Here is a 17,914-nt window from a genome sequence, read left to right as displayed (position 1 = left end):
GACACTGATTGTACCTACTTTAAGATAGGATATTTTTGAACAGTTGTAGAAGTTAGATGTGACGTTGGCTGGCACATCTATCACAGGTTTATGAGTCATACAATCCTCAGTAGTGGTTAAAATTGACTTAAATGAGAAAAAGCTTGGATCGGCTTCAGCAGTTGACTAATATAAATCTTTTATTTCAAGTCTTGAGTAATGTTGTTCTTTTGTGAGTCATAGTCTGTGATGGAGAAAGTTGCAGTGTTGTGAGTTCTGTGCAAATGAGGGATTCCTTACCACTTGGTCTTCTATATCTGCTAAACAAAGTGGGGCAACTATGGAAAATTTTTCCAACTACTTATGAAAAAGAAGCATATTCTGTTTCTTTTTTTACCTAAAAGACCACTTATAAAATGATGAAAACTATTAACTTTTAGTATAAGCTTGGAGAAAGAATCGCAGGCATATTTTTTGAGGCAGGTAAGGTGGTCTGGTATTCCCATCATTTTAAGAATTTTCCACAGTTTGTGATTCACACAGTCACAGGATTTGGCATAGTCAATAAAGCAGAAGTAGATGTATTTCTGGAACTCTCTTGCTTTTTCTATGATCAAGTGAATGTTAAAATTTGAGCTCTGGTTCCTCTGCATTTTCTAAATCCAGCTTGAACATCTGGAAGTTCTCAGTTCATGCACTGTTGAAGCTTAGCTTGGAGAATTTTGAGCATTAGTTTGCTAGCATCTGAGAAGAGTGCAATTGTGCAGTAGTTTGAACATTCTTTGGCATTGTTTTTCTTTGGAATTAGAATGAAAACGACCTTCTCCAGTCCTGTGGCCACTGCTGCGTCTTCCAAATTTGCTGGCATATTGAGTACAGCACTTTCACAGCATCATTGTTTAGGATTTGAAATAATTCAACTGGAATCCCATAACCTCCACTAGCTTTGTTCGTAGTGATGCTTCCTAAGACCCAGTTGACTTCACATTCCAGGATGTCTGACTCTAGGTGAGTGATCACACCATCATGGTTATCTGGGTCATGAAGATCTTTTTCGTATAGTTCTTCTATGTATTCTTGCCTCCTCTTCTTAATATCATTTGCTTCTGTTAGATCTGTACTGTTTCTATCCTTTATTGTGCCCATCTTTGCATGAAATGTTCCCTTAGTATCTCTAATTTTCTTGAAGAGATCTCTAGTCTTTCCCATTCTATGTTTTCCTGTATTTCTTTGCATTGATCACTGAGGAAGGCTTTATTATCTCTCCTTACTATTCTTTTGAACTCTGCATTCAAATGGGTATATCTTTCCTTTTCTCCTTTGGCTTTCATTTCTCTTCTTTTCTCAACTATTTTTATAAGGCCTCCTCAGACAACCATTTTGCCTTTTTGCATTTCTTTTTCTTGGGGATGGTCTTGATCACTGCCTCCTGTTCAATGTCATGAACCTCTGTCCATAGTTCTTTAGGCACTTGTCTATCAGATCTAATCTTTTGAATCTATTTCTCACTTCCACTGTATAACCATAAGGGATTTGATTTAGGTCATATCTGAATGGTCTAGTGATTTTCTCTACTTTTTTCAATTTAAGTTGAATTTGGCAGTAAAGAGTTCATGATCTGAGGCACAGTCAGCGCCCAGTCTTGTTTTTGCTGACTGTATAGAGCTTCTCCATCTTTGGCTGCAAAGAATATAATCACTCTGATTTCGGTGTTGACCATCTGGTGATTGTCCATGTGTAGAGTCCTCTCTTGTGTTGTTGGAATTGGCATAACTCTGTTGTTGTTCTATTGGCAAAACTCTGTCAGCCTTTGCCTGCCTTATTTTGTTGTCCAAATCCAAAGTTGCCTGCTATTCCAGGTATCTCTTGACTTCCTACTTTTGTATTCCAGTCCCCTATAATGGAAAGGACATCATTTATAGAAGGTCTTGTAGGTTATCATAGAACCTTTCAACTTCAGCTTCTGTGACATTAGTGGTTGGGGCATAGCCTTGGGTTACTGTGACATTGAATGTTTTACCTTGGAGATGAACAGAGATCATTCTGTTGTTTTTGAGATTGCACCCAAATACTGCATTTTGGATTCTTTTGTTGATTATGAAGGCTACTCAATTTCTTCTAAGGGATTCTTGCCCTCAGTAATAGGTATAATGGTGATCTGAGTTAAATTCATCCATTTTGTTCCATTTTAGTTCACTGATTCCTAAAATGTTGATGTTCATTCTTGCCATCTCCTGTTTGACCACGTCCAGTTTACCTTGATTCATGGACCTAACATTCCAGTTTCCTATGCAGTATTGTTCTTTACAGCATCGGACTTTGCTTCCATCACCAGGCACATCTACAACTGGGCATTATTTTCACTTTGGCTCCATCTATTCATTCTTTCTGGAATTATTTCTCCATTCTTCTCCAGCAGCATATTGGGCACCTACAGACCTGGGGAGTTCATCTTTCAGTGTCCTATCATTTGACCTTTTCATACTGTTCATGGGGTTCTCAAGGCAAGAATACTGAAGTGGTTTGCCATTCCCTTCTCCAGTGGACCATGCTTTGTCAGACCTCTCCACCATGACCCGTCTGTCCTGGGTGGCCCTACACAGCATGGCTCATAGTTTCACTGAGTTAGACAACAGCATGATCCGTGTGAGCAGTTTAGCTAGTTTTCTGTGATTGTGGTTTCTCTAGTGTCTCAGCAGTATAGAGTCTGCCTGCCATGTGGGTTCAATCCCTGGGTCAGGAAGATCCTCTGGAGAAGGGAATAGAAACCCACTTGAGTATTCTTGTCTGGAAAATTCCATGAACAGATGAGCCTGGCAGGCTACTGTCCATGGGGTCGCTAAAGTTGGACACAACTGAACGACTAACACACATACTGTTTGATGCTGAGGTTATTTGAGATGTGATAGCCTTTCCTAAATTAATACAAGCAAACAAAATATTAAGCCAAACAAAAACAAAACCGTGAGAATGAATATCTTAGATTTTTTTTAATTTCAAAAAACCAAATATAAGAAAACAGAAAAAAAAGGAATAGGGAATTTGATTATGATAAAATAGTGATCTCTAGGTTCATGAAACTGTGAATCTTGGTACAAGTCTTTGGAAAGCACTTAATTATAGATTACTAAGATGCTGCTTTGGGATCTTATAGTTCTTCTATGTTCTTTATTACCCTGTAATGTATTTTATTCACCAAATACTTTTCTATGAATTCCTTAGGGTAGCAATTCTGTCTTCATTACCACATGGTTATGAAATGCTGCCTATAATTCTGATACTTCATAATAAAAAGAATAAGTCCAGGACCAAACACCTTTTACAGCAGGTGCATAGCACAAGGTGGATGTTATTTTGCATGGTAAGAAAAAAGGCCCTGTCCAGATCATGTGATAAATTACCCTTTTGTATGTCTAGGAGCAGATGGAGAAAATGTTTCACCTTTCAATTTCTTATTATCAAGTTTTAAGATCAAAGATATACTTTTAGAATAAAAATAAAATTTGTAAACTTCTATTTTCTACTTCATAAAGAAAATAAATAAAATATTTAACTTCACAATTCGTTGCTCAACTCTGCATCAGCAGATTACAGAGAATTGCCTTGTGCTTGAGTAAGTGAGGTTTCTTTTATTCAAGGCCTAGCCTACTTCCCATGCTTTGAATTTGACCCTCTTTTGCTCCTGAGCTACCTACTTCATCAGTTCCCTCTCTTCTCTGCCTTTTAACTTTTTGTTTTGGTTCTTCCCCCATCACAATAATATATTGTTTTTCTCATTAGAAAAATAAAAAATACATAAATGCCTTGAAATTTCATACTATCTCTGGTTACTCTGCTGTTTTCTGCTACCCCATAATATTATAACTTCATTTTAAAATGTGTTTTATCCAATTTTTTTAAAAATTGTAAGATTAACACAGGTTTATTGTTACCTATTTAAAATGTACACAAAGAAGAAAATGAACCAAGTGTCTATCATTTAAAATAAACCATACTTAATACTCTGTTAAGTATAAGTGCAAATTGTAAATTTTTATAAAACATTTTTGTCATCAGATACCTGCTATAGAGTAAAATGGCCAAATGCATAGTATTTGATTAATTATATGTACTGTATTTATGAAAACAATTTGTTCACATTGGTTATTTGGAATGCTTTTAGTATTATTCTTATGAGCAAAGTGAGTACCCTTGCTGCTAAACCCCCCACATTTTCCTTAAGGTTGTATCCTGTTAGTAGAATTAGAAGATTCAAGTGGGTATTTTTAAAGCTTGATAAACTAAAAAATAATTTACAAGAAAGTTTGTAACAGTTTAACTTTCTTTTGACTGTACTTTTTAATTATACCTCAATAATTTTCATCTGTAAAAATTCCATCTCATTGTTTTAATTTTTTTTCTCTGTTTTTGAAAATTTTGAACATTGTGTACTCATTGATTATTTGTATGTAATATTTACTGTCCATATTCTTTGCCAATTTTTCCTTTGGTGTAATTATATTTTTTAGTTGTTATTATTTTATATTGAAGACTCCAACCATTTTGCATATAGTATGTTTGTATTTAGTTTAACAAACTTTGATATATTTTCTTAATTTTCTTTTAATCATTTTTATTAGTTTTATTATGAGTTTTTTCAAATAATCAAGTTATAGCCAAAAATATTGCCCTTATTTTTATTGCCTGTGTTATCAAACTTAGAAGAGTCTTCACACTTTTATGCAATTGCTTTTTAACATAAAATTATATTAAATGATGATCTATGCATGCCAAGCTACAGAAACCATAGAGTTAAGTCTTAATAATATATATCTGAGAACCTAGGATAAGAAACAGAATATCCCTAGCACCCGGAAGCACATCATACACTCTTCCTATACCTAAACCCCACCACCATTTTTTAAACTTTTAAAAGAATTAAATCATACAGCAATATTCTCTTGTGCCTGATAACTCTTTTCAGCATTTTGTTCATGAGATTCATCTCCTGGTGTTGACTGTAGTTGTTCACTGATGCATTTATTCCATATGAATATTCTTAAACATTTTTTATATTGTTTAAACTTTTTAAAAATTTATTTATTTTTTATTGATGGATAATTGCTTTACAGAATTTTGCTGTTTTCTGTCAAACCTCAACATGAATCAGCCATGGGTATACATATATCCCCTTCCTTTTGAACCTCCCTCCCATCTCCCTCCCATCCCACCCCTCTAGGTTGATACAAAGCCCCTGTTTGAGTTACCTAAGCCATACAGCAAATTCCCGTTGGCTCTCTATTTTACACATGGTAATGTAAGTTTCCATGTTACTCTTTCCATACACCTCACCCTCTCCTCCCCTCTCACCATGTCCATAAGTCTATTCTCTGTTTCTCCACTGTTGCCCTGTAAATAAATTCTTCAGTACCATTTTTCTAGATTCTGTATGTATGTGTTAGAATACAGTATTTATCTTCCTCTTTCTGACTCACTTCACTCTGCATAATAGGTTCTAGGTTCATCCACCTCATCAGAACTGACTCAAATCATTCCTTTTTATGGCTCAGTAATATTCCCTGGTGGCTCAGAAGTTAAAGTGTCTGCCTGCAATGCAGGAGACCTGGGTTTGATCCCTGGGTTGGGAAGATTCTCCTGGAGAAGGAAATGGCAACCCACTCCAGTATTCTTGCCTGGAAAATCACATGGATGGAGGAGCCTGGTGGGCTACAGTCCACGGGGTCGCAAAGAGTTGGACATGACTGAGCGACTGCACTTTCACTTTTCACTTTCAATATTCCATTGCATATATATACCACTATTTCTTTAACCATTCATCTCTCAATGGACATGTAGGTTGCTTCCATGTTCTAGCTATTGTAAATAGTGCTGCAGTGAATAATGGGATACATGTGTGTCAATTTTGTTTTTCTCAGGGTATATGCCTAGGAGTGGGATTGCTGGGTCATATGGTGGTTTTATTCCTAGTTGTTTAAGAAATCTTCATACCGTCTTCCATAGTGGCTAAATCAGTTTACATTCCCACCAACAGTGCAAGAGTGTTCCCTTTTCTCCACACCTTCTCCAGCATTTATTGTTTGTAGACTTTTTGATGATGGCCATTCTGACCAGTGTGTGAGCTTCCTATAGGGTGAGATTATGCTGAGTTTTTGTTTGTTTGTTTTTCCTCTGATGGGCAAGGCTGAGTGAGGTGTTACTCCTGTCTGCTGATGATTTGGCTTGTATTTTTGTTTTGTTTGTTGTTTAGATGAGGCTTCCTGCACAGGGTGCTATTGATGGTTGGGTGATGCTGGGTCTTATATTCAAGTGGTTTCCTGGTGTGAGTTCTCACTCTTTGATACTCCCTAGGGTTAGTTCTATGGTAGTCTAGGGTCTTGGATTCAGTGCTCTCACTCCAAAGGGTCAGAGTTTGATCTCTGGTCAGGAATGAAGATTCCACAAATAGTTTGTTATGGCATTAATGGAGAGTAAAACAAATATACAAAAATGAGAAACAAAAGATGAACCCCAGACAAATGGAAGTTACAAAATCAGGCAAATAATAATTGAAATAATGGAATATACACATATACATATATACCCATGAGCAAAGTGAAAACAGTCCAATAAATATAAAGTACAGTAGATTGATCTGGCAAAGAAAGGAAATAAAAAATTATATTTACCAGTTAAGAACAAAACTAACTTTAAGCACAAACTAGAAAACAAAACTAAAGCAAGGTGCCAAGTGGGGAATAAAGCAATGAAAATAAAACTAACAAATATGTTGAGAGGAAAGGAGAGAAAGAAAAGAAAGAATAGATATTCAACGTTAAATAGAGGTAGTTAAATATGATTTATACATGTTAAAGATTAACTGTAGGGGGAAAATAACAGCAGGAAAAGCAAACAAAGGAATAAATGTAGAAAAAATAATAATAGGCTTAAAAAACTAAAAATTAAAAAAAAAAAAAAAGAAATGGAAAAAAAGAGGAAAACTCCACAGAACTGGGCAAAAGCCCAATGTAGAAGTAGAGGTTTATGAAAGTAAAAAATGTGTCTAAGGAAAAAGAAAAAAAAATAGCTCAAAAGTTTATTTGGATTTCTTAGTGCCAATAAAATTGAGAACTACAACAGAGGGGTAAAAAAGGGGGGAAAAAAACTCCAAAAGAACCTACAGAACAAGTCAAAAAATAAGAATCATAAATGTTTTTCTTGAGTCACTGCTGTCAGAGTCCTTTCCCATACCGGGAATCACAGGTCATCTCACCTACCTAGGATGCCCTCCAACACTGTGCTGATCTCTGGACCTGCTGTGGGGGCAGCTCAGAGTCTAATCTGGCCCTACTCCGCTGTGTTCTTGCCTCCGACGTTCACAGCTATCAGAGCTAGTGCATGTTCTCTTGTGGGCGCTCTCAATGGCATTGCACAGACACGGAGTCTGCTTAGTGGATCGTGTGGATTTAATCTGCAGCTCGAACAGCTGGTGGGAAGTTTGTGGGTCTTCTTCCTTAGCCACACTGCCCCTGGGTTTCAGTTGTGGTTTTGTTTCCACCTCTGCATGTGGGTCATCCACTGGGGTTTAGCTCCTGAGGCTGCCCTGGAGAGCTTGGGTTTGCCCCGTGAGGGCCGGGTGTGGAGGTGGGGCAGCTGCTTGGCTCACAGGGGTTCTGGTAGCACCAGGTGCTCAGCGGGGGTGGCATCTAGGGTAGTAGGAAATACAGTGCTCTGGAAGGGTATGGCAACCAGTGTTGGCCAATGCGCTCCAGTGTTCTTGCCTGGAGAACCCGCTCTCTGACAGAGAAGCCTGGCGGGCCACAGCCTACAGGGTCGCAGAGTCAGACAGGACCGAAGCGACCCTGTGAGCATAAACATGAGACCTTGTTTAGCCTGTGGCAGCTCTGCCCCCGGGAGAGCTGAGCGTGAAGGCGGCGCAGCTGCTTGCTTGCGGGGACCCTGGCGGCGCCACGTGTGCAGGGACTCGGACCGCCTCCGCAGCAGGAGCTGTGGCCCGATCAGAGTCCTTTTCTGAGCCTCTTGTAGCTGGCGATCGGAGGCCTCTTTGGCCAGTCTTTCTCTGTGGCTCTGCCCGTTCAGGCACTTAGAGGGCTCCCTTGCCTGGGGTCCTTCTCTGTTGTTTGGCGCAACAGGCACTGAAGGTGGCACCCTGGGCGCGGTCCTACGCTGTAGTTGAGCGCGTCAGGCATCTGATGGGCCAGCCTCTCTATTGTTCAGCCGCCCATGCTGGCACGTGGAGAGAGAGGCTGTGGTGATGGCTCCATCCCCTGCGGCTGACTCAGCAGTAGCGCCTTGCTTCCATGGCTGCCTAGCTTTCCTCCACAGGCATTTCCCACCACGATCTCCTCCCTCACATCCCCTCAATCCATCTCTCCACAGTCAACAGCAGCCCTCGCCCTGGGATTGCTCCACAATCCCTAAACTCCAGCTCCCAGCCACTGCCCCTTCCAGGAGACCTGCGTTCCTGCCTGGGGTATGTGTGGCTGAGGCAAGGACTGTCTGATTCTCATTCCATTTAGGCTGCCCCAGATCAGCTGTTTCACTCTCAGCCTTACATGTTTCTCCTCCGACTCAGACAGTTACCCTGCTGTGGGGATTGGACCCCCGCTCAGTTCCCTCACCTGTCGAGGACAGGTCCAGTCCTACTAACACTCCTGTTTTTCCCCCTAGTTCCTTTGTCCTACTGAGTTTTGCCTGGTTCTATATATTCTTTTCCACTGGTCAGCTACTCCTGTCCGCTCTCTGCTGGTGTTCTGCATGCACTTCTGTGCCTGAAGGTGTTTTCCTAATGTATCCATGGAGAGAGATGGACTCCACGTCCACCTACTTCTCTGCCATCGTGTTCTCCCTCTAAACTTTCTGTTTTGTATTGGGGTATACCTCTGTCCATGGGGATTCTCTAGGCAAGAATACTGTAGTGGGTTGCTATGCCCTCCTCCCGGGGATCTTCCTAAGCCAGGGATTGCAGGTGGCTTCATTACCATCTGAGACACTAGGGAAGCCCAGAAATACTGGAGTGTGTAGCCAATCCCTTCTCCAGGGGATCTTTCCAACCCAGGAATCAAACCAGGGTCTCCTGCACTGAAGGCAGATTCTTTACCAGTGATCTACCAGGGAAGCCCTACTGTGAATATTCTTGTACATGTTTTTCTTTCTTCTTCTTCCTTTTTTATTTTTATATTTTTACTGTTTGAACTGTTTCTTTTATATTGAGGTACAGCCAATTAATAATGTTGTGATAATGTCAGGTGAACAATGAAAGTACTCTCTCGTACATAGTCAGGTATCCATTCTCCCCCAAACTCCCCTCCCATCCAGATTGCTGCATAACGTTGAGCAGAGTTCCATGTGCTCTGTAGTAGGTCCTTGTTGATTATCCATTCTAAGTACAGCAGTAGGTACCTGTCCATCCCAATCTCTCTATATCCCTTCCCACCATCCTTCCCTCTGGCAACCATAAGCTTGTTCTTAAAGTCTGTGTGTCTGTTTCCTGTCTTGTAAGTTCATTTGTATCATTTCTTTTTAGATTCTACATATAAGGAATGTCATGCAATATTTCTTCTTATTTTGATGAACATAGATATACAGTTTTTCTTGGACATAAAACCTGGAGCAAAATTTTGGGCCACAGAGTTGGTGTCGTCTCAGTATTAGAAGACTCTGACACATAATTTTCAAAGTAGGTTGTTACTTTGAAGAGAGGTGAAGGATAGGAAAGTTGTAGCCTGCTATCATCATGTGTTGACCATTTCTGTATCCTTTTTTTCCTATTTATGCATGCTAAGTTGCTTAAGTCATATCTGGCTTTGTGTGATCCTATGGACCATAACCTGCCAGGCTCCTCTCTGTCATGGGATTCTCCAGGCAAGAATACTAGAGTGGGTTGCCATGCTCTCCTCCAGGGGATTTTCCCCATTTTTCTTTTATACCACATTCAAATTAAAACGTGAACAGAGAGAAGTAGAAGATTCAAAGTTTCATTTTATTTTGCTATTAAGAAATGACTTCAGGTTTGCATTTCTGGAATCAATTCTGTGTTCCTAATTAAGTTTAAGAAGTACTTTCCAATTACTCAATTATTTTTCTGTTCCATATATATGATCTTACATTTCTAACTGCATATTTTTTATTAAAGTCATCTTATCTCACATTTTAGGAATTAGGAATTTTTGTGTATTTTGCCTGAATGAAATTTTGAAGAAAATTACTAATTTGTAGTGCAATAGGCAAGGGCTTTCTAGTCAGGCATGAACAGATTCTAATGTTGCCTCTGTCATTTGATAGCTGCATGATCTTTGGTCATAAGATTGTTTTCTGTAAAATTATACTACTTGGGTTTGCTTTGAAGATTCAGTGAAATCTTAAACACTTATGTAGTGTTTGCTCTATGGTAATCATTGATTCTAAGTGCTTTGTTATGAGACAATTTGCTGTCTATTAACAGTTCTACGCACTAGTTCCATCATCATCTCTTTTTTTAGAGATGAAGAAACTCAGACTGAAGATTTAAGCAACTGCCCAATTTGCCTGGGATGACAAGTGGCAGAGCCAGAAAGTAAACACAGTTTAACTCTGGAGTCCATGCTCATACCACTGTTCTCCTCCACATACATGACATCTAATTTTGTTGTTGACACCCATTAAGTCTTTGGATATTGATAAATACTTATTATCCTTCTGCTTAGCATAACTCACCAGGATTTAAACATATTCAGAATATAACTTCACAATAAGTTGGCTGTTCTATAACCATACCATCAAACTAGTTGAAAAAATAAGAGAAATATTTCCAACTAATATGATGTAAAATGAAATATTTCCAATTCTTCCTGAATATAAATTTGTCCAATCACTGTGGTATCTTCTGAGTCCTAATTCCTCATATTTGGAGGAATTATTACCATACCACGACTTCTTACTAATTTAGAATAGGTAGTATGCTGATAGTATAGTCTCCTGACATTCATGCGTCAAGACTTTTGATGCGGTATGAATTGCAAGCAGTGCAAAGGTCGTATTCAAGGGAGTTTAATTTGTGAATGGCTGTGCTGAGAGCACATGGTGTGAAGTTTGAAAGGGAGAAAAATAAGTGTTCATTATGTTAAGTGTTTTGGTTTCCTAAAGGCAGAGGTTGGAGGATGTCAGCTATCAGGTGCTCCCCCTTTCATTTCATTCACCAAATCAACAAGGAAGAGATTCTCTTGGAGACAAAGGTCTCAGTTAGGTCACTCACAACTGAAGAGAGAGAGATGATATCAAGGCTGGGGCACAATTGAGGGGACTGGTCTGAGACACAGCTGATGGAAGGTGCCAAATGGAAAGAACATGTTGTTAAATTATATTCCACATTTTATGACCAAAATTATTTGCTACAGTGTTATTCACTGCCTAAGGGATTTTCATGATTCGGGAGAGCTATCTTTCAAAAATGTCAAGTGTTTTCTGAAAAAGGATGTAGAGAAAAACACATAGAAAATTCTACTTTGTTCTTTTTCTTGCAAGTAAAATGCTGTAATTTGCAAGTGAATAAGTATTTTGGGTTTTTAACATGGTAAGTTATTATTAAAACTATTAAAAATTATGATAAGAAATTCAGATGTCTGAATTAACAGAGACAAATTTAATACAGTTTTCCCAATGCTAACCTTATAGCTTTTTATCAACAGAGAGGACTGATTATTTTGGAACTATGTGCAAATCTTTGAGAATTCAGTACTTGATGCAGGATCTACATATATGTAGGCCCTGAAAGAAGCAACTACTAAATAAAAAGGCAAAATCATATTCAAATCATATAAAATTTTGATATCAATATCAAAGAAATTTTGCCAGTGTGAATTTATGTTAAAGGGCATAAATTCAAATTTTTACTTGAATATTTGAAGTATTCATACTCCACATTCTTAGACAAATCACATATACTCACTCACACACACTCACACGAATTAAGTACCCAAATACATACATAAAAGTACAGATACCTTCCAAGATTTTCTCTGTCTTGTAAGAACTGTGTGATTTTTCCTTTCTTTGCCAGGTGGTATTTTTGAATATGTGGAATCCGGCCCAATGGGAGCTGAGGAACTTGCATTCAGATTTGCTGTGAACACAATCAACAGAAATAGAACCTTGCTGCCCAATACCACCCTAACCTATGACACCCAGAAGATAAACCTCTATGACAGTTTTGAAGCATCCAAGAAAGGTAATTGATAGACATTTAATAGTGTGTTTTCTGAAATTCAAATTTTTAGCTATTCTTAAGAGATTTCTTTATCCACAAAGTAATTAATAAGTCACTAGAGATATTTTCATGCACATATCTCTTTTTGAGCTGCACGTACATTCTTTTTTCAGGAAAGGTAAAGTGATATGGTTACCTGCTGAAAAAATTTGCTTATAACATGAATTGTAGTTAGGTCTGGGATAGTGAAGTTGTTTTCTTTCCCCCTATTAATCCTTTTGTTTTACTACTAAACTATTCCTATTTTAAGAACCTACTAAAATAAAACAATCCCATCAGTGAATTTTACCAAGTTTTACAATCCAATTTTACATTTTTATTTGCATTATCTGTCAATTCTACTTTACTACTGTGGTCTTAATTTACTGAGTATCTTGAAAGTTCTATGGTTTCAAGTGACTTAAAAAAAGCAGCCCAGTTTTAAAACTTAATTGGAAAATTTGATTAATCTTTCATTTATGTTGCCTATTTTTTAGCTACTTGATATTTCTTTTTGTAACTGAGAATAAATGGCTAATGATATAAAAGTTGGATTACATGAAGAAATAATAAAAATATCTTATGAATTTTATTTATTATTTTATAAAGCTGTATTTTCAATATAAGAGTAGACATATAATTTTCTGAGATATGTTTAATACATATATGAAAGAAAGTAATAGAGAAACTACTGTCAAGGCATTATTTTAACCAAACAACAGTTTTAGCAATAAATATATTTTGAGAGATGTTTTCATTGGCTTACTTTGTCTAAGTAGGTGATCTTTTCTTTTGCATAGTTAGCATTCATGAAATTAAATTCCATAAGGTAGATTTTCTCAAAGGAGTGGACTTAGAAAGCATTTGTTCTAAATTCTTATTTTTAAGACAGTGCTTGCTATACTGTAATGCTAATATTGTTTTATTAGCTACCTGACATCTATAGAAATGTACATAATTACTTATAATTCTAAATCAGTACAGAGTTCTTCTAAATTCATTAATATTAATGGCAGTTGATAAGATATAATATTTCTTAAGATGAAAGTATCTTTCTTTTCCCCCAGCTAACTAGTGTTTATCAAAGCCTATGTTCTGCCTGCCCTTTGAATTCATATCTTTATGAATAAAAATAAGCTTTCACATTTCAGAACCATGTCAGGGTGATGAAAGGTTTTGAAGGCTGAAAAGGGGGGTAAAGGTTATTGTGAAATATGACATGTGTCATCATAATTGCAAAATAAGTCATTAGCTGCAAGACAAGAGCATTTGATTAGTGACATCGTTCATGATTATTTCCATTAGGAAGAAGAAGCTCTGTCTTAAATGAAATAATTTAGACCAAAGAATATGGAATATGAGTACAGTATAAATAAAATATAAATAGATTTCCTAATGGTGCCTTCAAAGTAGCAACATAAAATAAAAATGTAGACTAGAATGTTCTGATAACAAACATCTTACTACCTTGGGACTATCTTAGCAAAATTATGAGGTGGTAAACTCATTTGGTTTTTAGAATATTAAAAAGGACTTACAAATTTTTTACTCATTAAAAATCCATTGGGAATCTAATTCCTGAAGTGACTTTTGCCTGAAGCTGAAAAATGCTCAAGTAAGTGTATGAATAACGTTCTTTGTGAGATATTGTAGTGGTGGATGTCATGGTTTAGATCTTGTCTTGTGAAGCACTTGCTTGTTGACCAATGACTGCTTGGGTGGCAGAGCAATATGTAAAGAGATAATATGAAGTCAAAGTCGCTCAGTCGTGTCTGGAGTTCTCCAGGCCAAAATACTGAAGTGGGTAGCCCGTTCCCTTCTCCAGGGGATCTTCCCAACATTTTGCAGGCAGATTCTTTACCATTTCAGCCACCAGGGAAGCCCAAGAATACTGGAGTGGGTAGCCAATCCCTTCTTCAGCAGATCTGCCCAACCCAGGAATCGAACCGGGGTCTCCTGCATTGCAGGTGGATTCTTTACCAGCTGAGCTACCAGGGAAGCCCACTAATATAAAGGAGAGACCTAATATAGTTTTGAATCTTATGAGGCCTCTATAATATATGTGATACTGATATGATTCATTATAAAATACCAATTCATTTGGACATTGATTGTTAAACTTTTTTAAATTGATTTTTCCAAGGCAAGAATGTAAGGTCAATGTTTAAATTTTCACTGATATATGACCTTATATTTTTAGTAGATAATACTGTTTTGCTCAATAAACTCTGATGCATTAGAATTTGAATTATTATTTGAATCATATATTGCTTTTAAATGATTCCTCTGATACCCCAAAACTCTATTTTTTCTTTGAAACACACTTCAGAAGCTCTGTATAAGCTAATATAATGTTTTTAACTTTTCTTGATTTGTGACTTGTCAAAAATCTAGAGAAGGAAGATCTTTTATTTTCAATGTATGTGAATTAAAATTTATGTGAGTGAAAACCTTGAGGCTCCAAGCTTTCTACTGATTCAGAATTCCAATTATTACTTTAAAAGTAAGAATCTATATGTGTTCAAAAACTATATATTTATATCGAATTGCATTTTTGAGAAAAGATTAAAGCAATGTGTTTTTTTCTAACTAAAATTTATTTATTAAATATCTCTGTGCTTAAGAATCCATCCATCAAATTGCATTTTATATGGCAAAATCTCTGAAGGAAAAATCAGTAAATTTTGCACAGTAGAATGATAAACTATTTTGAAAGGATTAAGACTGAAAATCTAATTGATCCCTAAATCCCAGTTAGAATAGTTATCTATTAAATATTTTAGTCATCCTTATATATTTTCAGGGATAGACAGACTGTTGCCTCTTGGAACAGACTTCCACATTTGAACATTTCTTCTCTTAAGTTGTGTCAGAATTCATGAGAAACTTCTATACATTTGCCCTAATTCTTCCTTTTCCAGGCAAAAGAAACAAATTTTAGCCTGTTTCACAGATCATATTCTTCATGTATTTAAAGATGAGTTTCATGTTTCCAGTAATTATTGACTTTCTTGACCCAAACTTACCACTTGCTTTAGTATACCTTACACAATTTAACGTTCTGTCACAGTTTTGCTATTCCTGTCTGAATACCTTCTAATTTGTTTATGTGTCTCTTAATTACTGTAATTATTATTTATGTGAATAAAATTTTATAGACATAAACTTAAAACTAATTTAGTGCATCATAAAAGTCTTACAGTTTCCAAAAGCCAAATAAATAAAGATGATTAAATATTTCTGTATTTAATTAAATACTTTGATTATCTTCCTACTCAATGAGATTAATCCCTATGAAATCACCATCTGTGACTCATGTCAGGTTTTGTATGGGCATTTGTATGCACAGCTTGACCTGTATCATCAGATATTGCAGATACTAAACTATGTGCCCAACCATAGCTTTTTAGATGGGCCATGAAAAATAGATGGCTTCTGATTCAGAATTTGAAATTGTAGAGGATGACCAGTGAATTTGGGAAGGAACATTATTCCCCTGATTTGAAGTATTTCCCTGAAGTGTCCCCTGGATATGAAGTATTTTTGCAAAATGAATATTCACCCCTTAAATTCTAAAATATTCTCCCTCTTTCTCCTTCCTCCTCTCCTCCCTTGACATTATTTGCAAAGTTACTATATTTGAACATTAGGCTGCAGGTGTCTAGGTGAATTTCCCTTCTAACAAACTGAGACTATTTGGAGTTAGGCAACGTGTAAAATCAGCTAGTTGTAGATGTCATATTGAGGGCAAACACATCGTCCTCCAGGATGATGCCTTTGGGACAACGATAATGTGGCACTGTTGGCACGCTGGCATCTCCTCTCATTACTGACCGACTTCTGTCTCCTCTGCAGCCTGTGATCAGCTGTCCCTTGGGGTGGCTGCCATCTTCGGGCCTTCACACAGCTCTTCGGCAAATGCAGTTCAGTCTATCTGCAATGCTCTGGGGGTTCCCCACATCCAGACCCGCTGGAAGCACCAGGTGTCAGACAACAAAGATTCCTTCTATGTCAGTCTCTACCCAGACTTCTCTTCACTCAGCCGTGCCATTTTGGACTTGGTGCAGTTCTTCAAGTGGAAAACTGTCACAGTTGTCTATGATGACAGCACTGGTAAGAAAAAATCAGTAGCCTTTGGCCCTATGCTTTAAATATAGATAATTTTCTGAAACTCATTTGAGATTCTTGCTGTGTTATTATTTTTTTGTTGTTGTTGTTTTAAAATTAAGGGATAGAAAAAGATTTGTAATCAAACACTAATTTCATATATCCAAATAAAGAACAACTGAATCATACATTTTTTTTCCTGTGTATAAGCACTTTTGTTCTGGGAATGATCAGTTACTGTGAACTATAGTGTTGGATGAAGGATAGAGATAGTATGAAATATCATATTGAAACATTTATTCAAGCTTTTTTTTTTTCTACCAGTTTCAGTGTATTTTCCCAAAGTAAAGCCTTATAATGAGCTGTCACTGAAACTTATCAAGAAATCTAGAGAAATAAAGAAATTCAGAATTTTGCCTTAACATTTTCTGTAATTATTTGTGTGCAAAGAATGTGTATGAAAAATAATAACCTTTCTATCTGTATAGCATGTTAAAATATCCATTGAAATTCTTAGAGTTTTGGGAACTGTTTATATGCATACATAAGGGCTTACTACATGGTATTTATTTTTGTGTCTTTAAATGACTTTAAAACCTTTGCTGGCTAGAGGTTGTCTCTGCTTTTTTATTGTAATGCATGTTATTTTATATATGAATGGTTATCTTGAAATATCAAATATCAAATAAGTCTCAGAAATACAGAGAAAGTAAAAAGTAAAAAAAAGTAATAATTTCCTTGGAAGTTATATTGGTGAAGAAACTGCATACTATTTTGATTATTACCTAGTGAAAAGAAATTTCACATTAAGATGTTTATCACTGGTCTAAATAGTGCTCTTTAAATTAGAGTTTAAAAATATTTTATTCGAGGACATTTCACTATGCCTTTATGTTTACATCAAAAATGAAATTCATTTGAATTTAAATTCTCTACAAATACACCTGAAGCACACTCTATGAATGCAGTGTTTAGAACTATGTGCAGAAATGAATCCATTTGCCAATAAAGTTGACCATCTGCAAACTGACAGATAGGAGCTCTCCCAAGAGAACAGAGAAACAGGGAGTTACAGGGTTGGAGAAACAATGTAAATAATTTGAAGTCTTTTAAAAAATGGGATAAGAAAGAGTAAGTCTAAATATACATTAATAGTGTGATTTTGCGAGGTTTTCCCAGGTGGCACAGTGGTAAAGAATCTGCCGACCAGTGCAGGAGACACAAGAGACAAGAGGCGCGTGTGATCCCTGGGTCAGGAAGATTCCCTGGAGTAGGAAATGGAAACTCATTCTAATATTCTTGCCTGGAAAATTCCATAGACAGAGGATCCTGGCAGCTACAGTCCACTGGGCCACAGAGAGGCAGACACAAGTTAGCACATGCACACACACACACCCAGGTGTAATTTTGCATTTGTTATTTAAAAAAGTAAAACTTTTATTTAAAACTTAACTTTAGAAAGAACATTTAAATTCCTAAAATAACCTAAGTACCTTTGATTTGTTTTTTAGCTTAAAATAGAGTTACTAAATTTATTGCATTGTTCTATTCCAAATCATTATTTTCTGTCATTGATTAAGTTATATATGTCGACTTATGAATGGCAGG

The 17,914-nt window shown here is 36.7% G+C and overlaps 1 protein-coding gene across 9 annotated transcripts in view; it reads left to right on the top strand.

Moving 5' to 3' along the window:
- GRIK2 (glutamate ionotropic receptor kainate type subunit 2) overlaps nt 1–17,914 on the top strand; it is a 732,075-nt gene that overhangs the window by 278,616 nt on the left and 435,545 nt on the right. For all 9 annotated transcript variants that reach the window (XM_070450050.1, XM_070450048.1, XM_070450049.1 and 6 more), the window contains 2 exons: nt 12,014–12,181; nt 16,055–16,312. In XM_070450050.1, the coding sequence (XP_070306151.1) occupies nt 12,014–12,181; nt 16,055–16,312 (426 nt within the window). The remainder of the gene's footprint in view (nt 1–12,013; nt 12,182–16,054; nt 16,313–17,914) is intronic.

The sequence above is a fragment of the Odocoileus virginianus genome, chromosome 19 (genome assembly GCF_023699985.2).
Source record: "Odocoileus virginianus isolate 20LAN1187 ecotype Illinois chromosome 19, Ovbor_1.2, whole genome shotgun sequence".
NCBI lineage: Eukaryota > Metazoa > Chordata > Mammalia > Artiodactyla > Cervidae > Odocoileus > Odocoileus virginianus.
The sequence above is the reverse complement of the archived record's forward strand: the minus strand, read 5'-3'. Positions and strand labels throughout refer to the sequence as shown.